The sequence below is a fragment of the Taudactylus pleione genome, unplaced genomic scaffold, assembly GCF_031769625.1.
Source record: "Taudactylus pleione unplaced genomic scaffold, aTauple2 ptg000484l, whole genome shotgun sequence".
In the NCBI taxonomy this organism is placed as follows: Eukaryota; Metazoa; Chordata; class Amphibia; order Anura; family Myobatrachidae; genus Taudactylus; species Taudactylus pleione.
Window position 1 is genome coordinate 2,673,737 of NW_028284886.1, and position 13,103 is coordinate 2,686,839.

Consider the following 13,103-nt stretch of genomic DNA (forward strand, 5'->3'; position numbering starts at 1 on the left):
CAGGGATTCCATTTTGAATTTAGTGATTTTAGATTTAGTATTGGATGTACCAAACAGTCTGGCTTTAGTACTACAAAGAGGTTTGAATAAAATCCCTGTGATCTCCGAACTATCTGGATTGGGAAGACAACCCCTGTGGAAAGAAGTTTTACTGCCTTTTTCAAAGCCAAACGTCTCTGGTGAGAAGCCAGGAGACCTGTGGAAAAGAATATCCAAGAAGGTGTGCCTAGAAATTCTATCTTGTACCCCACCAAGAGGATATTTTGTACCCCACCAAGAGGATCAGCACAAGTCAGGAACCAGATGTATTGTAACCGAAGGAGACGTGCTCCCACTGTAGGATCCCCAATTTGGGCCAGTTACCAATCATGCTGAATGTTTTTCTGCAGGTCTGGCCTCCGAGAGCCTCTCCCAAATAAGTGGATGATTCTTTTATGTGCTCTACCAGAAAATGGGATTAGCCCTGGGAATACCCGAGCGAAGGCCTTCCGCAAGAATGTCTCCCCATTTTTCTACGGCTTTATTTACCCGAGAAGTTTAAAATCTGGCGTACTGTTAATTAAGTCTTCTATGCCCTGTGTGTCAGTTGCGTCTTCATCAGGTACATCTAGTTGTGATTCATCAAGAAGCTCTTTTCCTTAAAATGAGCCGTCCGAATTAGCCTCTTCTCACACCTGGAAAATAGCAGAAAGGCGCCACTTCTGGGGACTGTTCGGACTGCTTGACTCTTCTGAACCTCTGGACGAGGAACGCTTGAGAGAGGAGGAGGTCTTTACCCACCTTTGGACTGAGCTGGCTAAACCTTGGGAACAGGATGGCTCAAGTGACCGAAAAGGCTGAGGTGCCAATTGACTGAGTGCAAGAGAAGGGGCTGATCTCACTTGATTGGGAGCTGCCAGTTTTTGAGACAATTCCACCATGACCCTGGCCAGCATTGCCACCCAAGCCGCAGCATACAGGAGGAGACGCACTCTTGGGCACTGATGCTGTCACAAGCGAAGACGTTTTGAACAGTTCCGCCCTTTTCAGGGACCGCTCCTGCAATATTGCCCTTCCCAGACATATTGTGAAAGGGTAGAGGCAATATAGGAGAATAAATTCAACAGTCAGAACCCACAGTTTGTAATGTTTAGAATATAGCATGCAAATAATAGTGCAACAATGACAAAGTGACAAGTGAACCATTCGCAGCTGAGAGAGAGAGAGAGAGAGAGAGAGAGAGAGAGAGAGAGAGAGAGAGACTAAACCCCAGTAGAGAGATAATATAGTACTATCTTACTGAATAAGGGAGTCATTCAGACCCGCTCGCAAGCGGGTCGATGTTCCCCCACTACGCATGCGCACGACGGAGGGAGCTCCGTCGTGCGCATGCGCGAGACCCGGCGAGCGACGGGCTCTCCATCGCTCCGGGTCTCACACCAAAGGGGGCGTGCTGTCGATGTTGATTGACAGCACGCCCCCTTTGGTGGGCGTGCCTGCCAGACGGAGGCGTTCCCATGGGAACGCCTACTGTCTGAAGCCGGCCCTCTGACATCACTAGTGATGTCAGTGGGAGCGATTTTGGCTGTGATAGAGCCAAAATCACTCCAGGGCTTGCGGCAGCGAGACCCTACCGCAGGGTCTCCGTCGCAAGCCCGATGGTCGCGATGGTCAAGACCATCGCGACCATCATCATGGACGCTCGCATATGCTGTGGGTGGTCACCCACAGCTATGCGAGCGGCCAGGAGGCCGCTCCATTTTCATGGAGGAGGGCACTGATTCAGAGCGAGCGCTCTGGTCAGAGCGTTCGGCTCTGAATCAGGCCCTAAGTCCCCTGCTGACTGGTTACCATATTAGCACACAGATATACAAGTGTGACTAAGAAACTATGGGCTTGATTCAGCAATGCACGCAAGTGCACTGCTGAACGCAGATTTCTGATTAGTGTGCAGATGGGTCCTACTCAATTGCACACAAGCCCTTAAATGCCTCTGCCTGAGGGGCGGTGCGGTGGTGTCCAGCTTTCCCGGAAACGGGGCGTGTCTGCCCTGTTTTCCAGGAGTGGCCAGCCCAGAGACTGCGTGGACGTACGCAGTCTTCTGGGCTCCCAAGCTGACCAGCAAGAGTAAGCTGAGGCTTACTCAGCTGTCCGACCGCCCAGCGCTCTCTACCATCACGACCATCGACCACCGATGGTCGTGATGGTGATCCCAGCCTGCGACCTTCTGCTGCATTTGCATTATTGCAAGGATCGCAATTGCAAAGCTGTCTGCGTGCAGCTTTGCAATTGCGATCCTTGCTGAATCAGGCCCTATATCTGCACCAGGGTCCCCTCCAATGTAATTCACAGACCCAACACCGTATAGGTGGAGTGGATGATAGAGCGGTGTCCATGCACAGTGTCTCTGTAGTGAATCTCTGTGCAGTGAGGGTTGAACCATGCTGTAGCTGCAGGAAGATGGCAGGCTGTCTGCATGCAGACGCGCGTTCAGGAGAATAGGGTGGACCAATCCCTCTCCATTCGAATTAACAGGCATGCTGGGTTCCAATGGGAGCATCTCTGAGGAGGCTCCCAATGCAGCTCCTGATCGAGGGCAACCATGGAGGGCGCTGACAATAAGCCCCGCCTTCATCCCTCCCACCACGGTTGTTCAAATGGTAAAGGCCGCTGCTTGCAGCAGCTGGCATATAGTGCCCGCATGTCCCTAATGGGATGGTAGAGCAAATATAACTTTGGCACCGGTCAGCAGTAGACAGGTCCTACTTACAGCCGCCGCCGTCCCCTCCAGTGCCCGGTGGAGCCGCAGTGTCTGTGGACACTGCGTATTGGGACAAGGATGCTGACTTGTGGCAGGTCCCTCCGGAGGCTCAATATGTGCAGGCAGACTCTGGGGCAGCATAGGGTCTGCCCAGCTGGTTAGTAAGAACTAGTAAAGAAAAAAAAAATTGTACCAGGCTGCCCACAGTCGAACAGGCGCCCGGCTCTAAATTCACTTAAACTAAACTGAAGTCAGACGGGGTTCATTTAAGGTGCCAGGCTCCACACATCACCATCTATACTTCAATGTAACTACAGTGTCCCCCCATGGATGAAGGATAAATAATGTTTTTTAAGGCAGCTGATTGTACTATAATTAATTCTCAACAGAGTTCCCAAACTGCCAACTCTCAGCAAGTCACAGAACCTGTGACCCGTCTCAGTACATTCACGAGTGCTGCCACTGTCCTGAGCTCTCATTCCCAACCAGCCAATGGACTACACACAAAAAATACCACAAATATACATGTATTTATTATTTTGTTATTTAAAATATTCTACCTGTGCACTATGAAATTTTCATGCAGATACTGGAGGCCCGTGAGTAGCTGGAAGCAAATGCATTTTACCTGTGTCAGGATATAAATGACAAAGTCTATTAAAGGACCAAAGGGGGGCAGCTCACTATAGTCAGAGACACTTTGAAAGGACCAATAAAATACAAGCCTTCCTAAACAAAGGAGCTACTTTTACACATATTCAGGAACTTAGAGGAGCACTATTATATTTCAGATGCCTCTGATGAAACAGGAATGTTCCCTGAGAAAACGTGTCATGTGTTATTTTAGCTGACTGAACTACCCGGGAGAATACATACACCATATACTGAGCTGACCATGATCACGGCCTGGTACTCTCTGACTCCCAATACATAGCGGAGTGACAATCCTTTCCTGCTTTATTTATACTGTGACCCCTGCCACCAAGTCAGCATTAGATATTTTATAACACAACACCCTGTGCGGAGAAGACCTATGGACACTATATGCTGACATATTATTCGGCTGTGTGGATTATCTGTATTGGAGTCACACAGTTATAATATATGTGCGAGGTCCCTATCATATAGCAGCTATTATGTGATCACTGGCTCTGTATGATAAGTCATTTACCCTTCACTAATCTAACAGAACTAAACTCACGATTTATGTCACATTACATTATTACTATTATTATCATCATCATTTATTTATATGGCACCACAAGTGTTCGGCAGCATACATATATGACCTTACATATTATAGATCTCTGTGATCTTAGATATATGACTTTACATATTATAGATCTCTGTGATCTTCCATATTATAGATCTCTGTGATCTTAGATATATGACTTTACATATTATAGATCTGTGTGATCTTACATACAGTCAGGTCCATAAATATTGGGACATTGACAGAATTTTCATATTTTGTCCTCTATTCACCACCACAATGGCTTTGAAATGAAACAAACAAGATGTGCTTTACCTGCAGACTTTCAGATTTAATTTGAGGGTAATTACATCCAAATCAGGTGAACGGTGTAGGAATTACAACGGTTTCTATATGTGCCTCCCACTTTTTAAGGGGCAAAAAGTAATGGGACAAACTAAACAATCCTAAATCTAACTTTCACTTTAATACTTTGTTGCAAATCCTTTGCAGGCAATTACAGCCTGAAGTCTGGAATGCATAGACATCACCAGACGCTGGGTTTCATCCCTGGTGATGCTCTGCCAGGCCTCTACTGCAAATGTCTTCAGTTCCTGCTTGTTCTTGGGGCATTTTCCCTTCAGTTTTGTCTTCATCAAGTGAAATGCATGCTCAATCGGATTCAGGTCAGGGGATTGACTTGGCCATTGCATAACATTCCACTTTTTAGCCTTAAAAAACTCTTTGGTTGCTTTTGCAGTATGCTTTGGGTCATTGTCCATCTGCACTGTGAAGCGCCGTCCAATGAGTTCTGAAGCATTTGACTGAATATGAGCATATAATATTGCCCGAAACACTTCAGAATTCATTCTGCTGCTTTTGTCAGCAGTCACATCATCAATAAATACAAGGGAACCAGTTCCATTGGCAGCCATACATGCCCACGCCATGACACTACCACCACCATGCTTCACTAATTAGGTGGTATGTTTTGGATCATGAGCAGTTCCTTTCCTTCTCTTCTCATCACTCTGGTACAAGTTGATCTTTGTCTCATCTGTCAATAGGATGTTGTTCCAGAACTGTAATGGTTTTTTTAGATGTTGTTTGGCAAACTGTAATCTGGTCTTCCTGTTTTTGTGGCTCACCAATGGTTTACATCTTGGGGTGAACCCTCTATATTCACTCTTGTGAAGTCTTCTCTTGATTGTTGACTTTGACACATATACATCTACCTCCTGGAGAGTGTTCTTGATTTGGCCAACTGTTGTGAAGGGGTTTTTCTTCACCAGGGAAATAATTATTTTGTCATCCACCACAGTTGTTTTCCGTGGTCTTCCGGGTATTTTGGTGTTGCTGAGCTCTCCGGTGCGTTCTTTCTTTTTAAGAATGTTCCAAACAGTTGATTTGGCCACACCTAATGTTTTTGCTATCTCTCTGATGGGTTTGTTTTGATTTTTCAGCCTAATGATGGCTTGCTTCACTGATAGTGACAGCTCTTTGGATCTCATATTGAGAGTCGACAGCAACTGATTCCAAATGCAAATGTCACACCTAGAATCAACTCCAGACCTTTTACCTGCTTAATTGATAATGAAATAACGAGGGAATAGCCCACACCTGTCCATGAACTAGCTTTTGAGTTGATAGTCCCATTACTTTTGGCCCCTTAAAAAGTGGGAGGCACATATAGAAACCGTTGTAATTCCTACACTGTTCACCTGATTTGGATGTAATTACCCTCAAATTAAATCTGAAAGTCTGCAGTTAAAGCACATCTTATTTGTTTCATTTCAAAGCCATTGCGGTGGTGAATAGAGGCCAAAATATGAAAATTCTGCCAATGTCCCAATATTTATGCACCTGACTGTATGACCTTACATATTATAGATCTATGTTATCGTACATATATGACCTTTTATAGATCTGTGTGATCTTACATATATGATCTTACATATTATAGATCTGTGTGATCTTACATATTATAGATCTGTGTGATCTTACATATTTGATCTTACATATTATAGATCTGTGATCTAACAGTACAGGGTACACAGAACATATTACAATACAGTAACCAAATTATAAACAGAGCACAAGTAACAATTAGCAACACAATTCTCCATACACCGTACAGCTGGGAAGGTGAAGGCTGTCATAGAAGTGCTAGAGAAGAGGGCTGTGAGACAGTGGGGAGGAGGACCCTGCTCCTAGGAGCTTACAACCTAGGGGAGAGGGGAGACAGACAGATGACATGAGGCATGAGTGTGTAGATGGGGACCTGAGTGCAGGAAGTAGGCAAGTTATAGATGGCTGAGGCAGGAGGGACAGGGACTTGGTGAGACGGTTATATAGTGGAAGGTTATGCTTTGATGAACAGGTGGGTTTTTCAGTAGAAGTTTGAAGCTCTGCAAGGTCGGAGAGAGCCTCATCGAGCAAGAGAGCTCATAATAATAATAATAATAATAATTATAGTTCAGAGTACACTGACTCGGACACCAGTGGTAAGGTGATGAAATGCACACATACCTGCAAAGTTAGCGTGTGCCATAGAAAGCAATCCCCAACTGCGCATATGCTAGACCATGCATACGCTCACAGACAGAGAGTGCAAGTGAGACCGGACTGAGCAGCACGTTGACAGATCACTCACTCCATGAAATTAGCATTTCTGGATGGCGACCATTCAATTACATGGAACTGGGCTGTTCCGTGGGCCGCTTCCGTGCGCCTCTGCAGCGGGTGAATGGCAGTGGGACTCCTGTTTCAGATTGATCTCTTGCACCCAGCATGGGGTGGGTGTAAGTCCAAATACTAATGATGATGGCTGCGGACAGAGGCCCCGATTCAGAGCCGGACGCTCTGACAGAGCGCTCGCTCTGAATAAGGGCCGGCCTTCTTATTTTTTAGAGCGGCCTCCTGGCCGCTCGCATAGCTGTGGGTGACCACCCACAGCTATAGCGAGCGGCCAGGAAGATGGTCGCAATGGTCAAGACCATCGCGACCATCGGGCTTGCGACGAGACCCTTGTGGTAGGGTCTCGTTGCCGCAAGCCCCAGAGAGATTCCGGCTCTCACAGTCGAAATCTCTCCCACTGACATCACTCGTGATTTCAGTGGGGCCGCCCCCAAACGGAGGCGTTCACATGGGAACGCCTCCGTTTGGGCAGCCACTCCCCCGGCCCACCCACCAAAGGGGACGTGCTTTCACTCAACATCGACAGCACGCCCCCTTTGGTACGAGACCCGGAGCGACGGTTTGCCCGTCGCTATGCGGGTCACGCGCATGCGCACTGGGCCACCATCGACCCGCTTGCGAGCGCATAACGCTCGCGAGCGGGTCTGAACCAGGCCCAGAAAACATTGGGCTAGCCAGCCATCCTCATGCTCAGATACAGACAACTGCAACTCTTCCCATGCTGGTGGGGTGCTGGGAGACGATTTGGTTAGAACAGGAGAGGTTAGAAATGAAGGAAGGAGGAATACAGAGCCTTGCAGCGCTGGGGAATAAAGTTACAGTAGTGGAAATAGGCTCCAGAGGAGCTTGTGAAACATTTTGACCAAGTGCAAAAACTGTGGCAATAGAAAGGGGTGAGGCAGAGGATGTAGAGTACAGGAAGCGTTTTACATTATAGTCAGCTAAGCTGTAGTAGCGGGTTTGACAATTTATTACATGCAGTTTTAACACCTAAGGGTTGGAGTCCGGGGCTTTGATGTCCAGATTTCAGTCCATGTTGCTGGAGTTCTGCATTGTTTCAAGGTTTCCTTATGTTTAATACATGTAAAACTAACATCACCAAAACCACTTTGCTTATGAGGGAAGAGGGGGGGGGGGGATTATTTGAAACCGCACTGGACAAAAAAAAAATCAATTATTTAAAGCAATCATTGAAATACAATAATCAATAACCAGCATTATTTATATTGAAAACAGGGTATAATGCCTTAATAATTCACAGAAAGTAGCTGGTGGTGCACCACTGGGAAAGTACAAAAGTGCTCATATAGCGGCTGTCGAGCCATAAGAAAAAAATTACTCAAAAAAGAACATTTTCCATTTTTTGGTGCACTCTTGACATATGATAATACAACATAATACAGTTTAATAATACAGCATAAAACGTAACTTTTAATTAATTAAACAGACAAACATGAAAAGACATACAAAACAACTCTGCTCGCAATTGAAGCATATAATGCTGCAGATCATTTACTCCCGTTAGGAGAATTGAATATAAAACTGGCTCAAAAATTAATATGGGTCTGTTAATATGGCAATAAGCTGTAGTTTTAACTTAATTACCGTATTCAATACACCATTGTCCATTGTAATTTTTCCATATGTACAGACCATCTTCAGAACAAGAAAATAAAAGTGACATATAACAGTAAAAAAAACACTTCAATAAATCAATCCTGTCTCAGACTCAAAATGTGGTCTAAATATAGGTGTGGTTTAAATATAGCAAGACTGATCACATCCTCATAATTATCCCGTCAGATAGTCCACATATAATATATAATCCAGCAATATCCAGTATTACATCACACAAAAAACAGAGCAAATAATTGCCTATATTATTGTTTTCATATCAAAAATTATAATGCAGAGTTAGATCTTGAACATATGAATATATACTAATAGATTGTATGAATTGTATTGCAATATACAATTAGACCAATCCTGGTAAGATAGAGAGAAAAGACCCCTGCCCTATTGGGGGAAGACCACTCACCCCTGCCCCCGTTTACCCTACTGGGTATTGAACGGGTCAGAGGGAGATGTAGACCTCCTAGGTGCAGGGTAAAAATGAAGATAGAAAAAGTGCAGTCGGTTCCTACTTCCCCTGCTGACTCCGGTATCCCCCTGTTGCGATTACACAGTGCAGGGCGGAATCACCGGTGAAAGCGGGATGAGGGGGACGACAGAGTTACCTGGTCGCCTTGCAAGGAGGTCTGGTAGGGGAGGGATGGTTGGGAACAGCGTCCCGCTGAGCAGTCTTGCCGCCGTCGGTAGCCGGGTCACATGGGCACCCTGTGAGACCCGGAGACCTGGCGCTGGCTGATGATGCGCGTTTCACACAGAGAGCTTGTTCACACAGATTCCGATTTTTTGAGCCAGTTTTATATTCAATTCTCCTAACGGGAGTAAATGATCTGCAGCATTATATGCTTCAATTGCGAGCAGGGTGTATCTACCCATTGGCCAGGATGGCACTCGCCAGGGCCGCCAGCCAAAAAGGGGTACTGTATTGTAGGTGGCTGCTACTGGGTGCACTTTATTGGGGGGGGGGGGGTGGCCGCTACTTGGGGCACTGTAGAGGGGGGGGGACTACTACTGGGGCACTGTACAGGGGGGCCGCTACTGGGGCCACTTTATGGGGGGTGTGGCCGCTACTGGGGGCACTGTATACGGCAGACTACTACTGGGGGCACTGTATAGGGGGGGGACTACTACTGGGGGCACTGCATATGGGGGACTGCTATTGGGGGCAATGCAGTATAGGAGGGATTACTACTGGGGCACTGCATAGGGGGGACTGCTATTGGGGGCACTGCATAGGGGGGACTGCTATTGGGGGCAATGCAGTATAGGAGGGATTACTACTGAGGGGCACTGCAGCATAGGGGAGATTACTGCTGGGGGCACTGTATAGGGGGAACTACTACTGGGGGCACTGCAGCATAGGGGAGATTACTACTGGGGGCACCGTATAGGGGGGTGGTCACTACTGGGGGCACTGTATAGGGAGACTACTACTGGGCTACTGGGGGCACTGCATAGGGGGGACTACTACTGGGGGCACTGCCTGAAATTATGAGGGGAGGGGGGCGCCAGTCCATTACACTGCCAGGGGCGCTCGGATACCTAGATACACCCCTGAGCAGATTTGTTTTGTATGTCTTTTCATGTTTGTCTGTTTCATTTATTACTGTATTATGTTGTATTATCATATGTCAAGAGTGCACCAAAAAATGGAAAATGTTCTTTTTTGCGTCATTTTTTCTTATGACTCAACACCCGCTATATGAGCACTTTGCTTATGAGTAAGGTAAGGAACGTCAGCCTGCGAGGCCCTCCATACAGCTATTCTAGTCTACTGCAGACACATAAAGTAACCATGGCTACTGGCACACATTCGGTTTGTTTAGAATTCTGAATCACCGTAGAAAAATGCTATCCAATCATTTGTTTCTACGGTTTACAGAGTTCCCATTGTCCTACACGCAACGGAGGAAGCCATTTTGTAGGCTAAACAAAGATACAGCAGGATGCAACCTGTACAGGGAATAGTGATGTCATCGAGGTCTCAGGCTCTTTGTGCTTCATGAGCCAGTGATGTCACTGGTAATTAATCATTGTATGGGCGGAATGGTGGTTCCATCCACAAAATGGCTGCCCCCACTCTGTGCAGGCTATACATGCACTTTAAGCAACCTATATACAGTACATCATCCCCCTTTATAAAAATACCTGGGCTTCAGAGAATGGGGTCTGCATGTTTTCAAGAAGACTGGCCAAATCCTGCTCACAGTAGCCCATGACCAAGAAAATGCTGCAAAAAACACAGAAATGGCATCAATTATATCCTCCTAACCTGCGACCGGTTCACCCTGACATGTGTAACAGGGTCACCGTTCTCGCCTCTGGCAGAGAAAGGGTTCATCTCACCTCTCCAAATGATGCCCAACAACCACTTCCTTGAGCTCCACAATGTTGGGGTGTCGCAGCTTTAGAAGCAGGGAGATCTCTCGGAGGCTGCTTATCGGGATCCCTGGGGTGATAGGGAGATGGAGATTAATAATTCCAGAACGGATCACCCTGCACAGAACTACCCACCAACCCTGGATTCTGTCACACCTTAGCTGTGCAGCTGTGGATGAGCGACCTGCACCTTTATCAAACACTAAATCATTATATTCTTATACAATATTGCCCAGAGACACATTTAAAAGGGGAAGTAGTCTATAGGTGTCTTCATGCTGCTGTGTTATCAACAACATACGGTTCATACAGAGCATACAACAAAGCTTATGAAGCAGAGTAAGATCGCCCATTAGGTTCTGAGGGCCCTCAGATAATCTTTCCCATCAGTCCAGCATTTTTTCCAGCTCCTGCAGCCGCCTATTGCATTCACAGACTGCTGGCTCTGTTTCATGGCATCGACAGTGCTTCTTGTGGGTGGGTGGGTGTTGTAGAGCTGCTCCACCCTGCTACTAACAGCACTTTAGTTCTTATGGGTAGGAGTAGGAGACACCTCATTACTGATGACACCAGTACCGGACCTCTGTAAGAGGGGACGGTTACGACCTGCAAGTCCTTACACTGTCTGTACTGTGATTAGAAGTTCAGTAACTCGCTGCAAATCAATAACCAATCACAGCAATGCAACCTTCTAAATGACAGAACAAAGGGAGATGGGAGAGTGCCATATTGTGTTGGCTGCTGGCACTCGCTTCTGACCCTATTTAAAATAGAAGATCAACCTATGTTAAAGGTAATGTAAATTACACTTGTGTAGTGGAATGATGGGAGGGGAATACCAGGGAAAAAGCATTTTGACTGAAGGATGCTGCTTAGTATCCTATGAGGTCTTAAGCTGCATACACACGTAAGGATTTTCTGTCCAACCATCCAACTAGTTGATTGGTTGGAATAAAAATCTGGTAAGGTATGAAAGCAAATGACAATCAGCAATTTGCTCCCAAACGCATGAAAATGGACAAAAACTGTTGTTTGAACAAATAGTTTAGATCAAACATTTAACAAACTTGTCTGACGGCCATTTTCATCTGTTTTCTGGCATTTAGGAACAAATTGCTGATCATCATATACTCCCATACATTACCAGATTTTCATTCCACCCAATCAACTAGTTGGATGGTTGGACGGAAAATATTTACATGTTTATGCAGCTTTACTCTGCCTCTGGCCTGCCCTATATCACTGAGGAACTGATTGATACGCACTGCAACGCTCAGTCGCTCTGCCACAGTCTATGGTATCAGGCCGATAACTCTATGTACCCTGAGTGCCATACATTCCTAGCCATCTAAATATTATCTAACAGCTTACTCACCATCCTTCTCTTTGTCCATCCTGACTTTCTTCAGTGCCACAATCTCATTGTTCCTGGTGTCTCTGGCACGATCTGTAACCAGAACACAGCTCTGAGTATCCTGTTCTAGGGAACTACATGACACAACCCATAACGGTCACATTAGCAGTAATGGGAGTACTCGCTTTACTTAGCAAAAAGCAACATAAGGACTGGGACTTGTCATTCTAGGAAATGCAATCTAGGAAATAGAAGCACCCAGAGCATATGGGAGCCTATTTATCAAGGACGGCGGAGAAAATGTCAGGTGGGCTGAAGTACTTGGATCCCTGTGATTATTAGGTAATCTGAATAAAAGCACAGCCATACACAACGAAATCCCATATGTACTGCAACCTTAAGGTGCGTATACACTTGCCAACTGAGGAACGTTTGAACGATTACGATATTGTAATCGTTCAGTCGTTCCTCATCCTGTAGGTGCCCACACTGAACGATATGTCGTCAGTGCAGGCACCCTCCCTCATCCCCGATCATGCCCAACCTGTCGTTATCGGCAGATTGACCGCCATGTTCAGGTGATGATTGATGTCGGAAACTACCAGCGGGAGCTGGTCGTTTCCGACATTAAGATGCCCGATTTATGCACGATTAATGAGCAATTACGATGTCGTAATCGTTCAATCGGCAAGTGAATACGCGGCTTTACACCTAACCAGTTACAAGGCAGAATTTCAGATTCATATCTGTCTTGGTGAAATATGACACATTCTTATGGTCTGCACTTAGATTAGTGAACCAGTTGTGACAGAGGAAATTGTAGACACCGTGAAATGCAGACGGGCTGGATATTGTTGATAGGAGACATGACAGTATGAAATAGTGATGTGCAGAGAGTAGTCTATCTAATCCGTACCTCTAGGGGACAATCAGTGATCAGATGGGAATCATGAATGGGGTGAGTTGGATTCCAAATGCAGAAGGAGAATTTCCACAGGGATGACACAGGATAGGCGCCTCTCCATGCAAAGCCAACCTACACTGATGAGCCAACACACGGAACCTGATTCAGAGGTGGCAGCTGCTGCATCTGTTCTCTCGTCTGTTGCAGA

At 46.1% G+C, this 13,103-nt stretch overlaps 1 protein-coding gene across 1 annotated transcript in view; it reads right to left on the minus strand.

Moving 5' to 3' along the window:
- The window catches only part of CDK10 (cyclin dependent kinase 10), a 49,109-nt gene that overhangs the window by 18,680 nt on the left and 17,326 nt on the right, over nucleotides 1-13,103 (minus strand). The window contains exons 3-6 of the mRNA XM_088449390.1: nucleotides 12,013-12,084; nucleotides 10,605-10,707; nucleotides 10,407-10,488; nucleotides 3,301-3,368 (exon numbers count right to left, since the gene is read on the minus strand). Coding sequence (XP_088305516.1) covers nucleotides 3,301-3,368; nucleotides 10,407-10,488; nucleotides 10,605-10,707; nucleotides 12,013-12,084 — 325 coding nt within the window. The remainder of the gene's footprint in view (nucleotides 1-3,300; nucleotides 3,369-10,406; nucleotides 10,489-10,604; nucleotides 10,708-12,012; nucleotides 12,085-13,103) is intronic.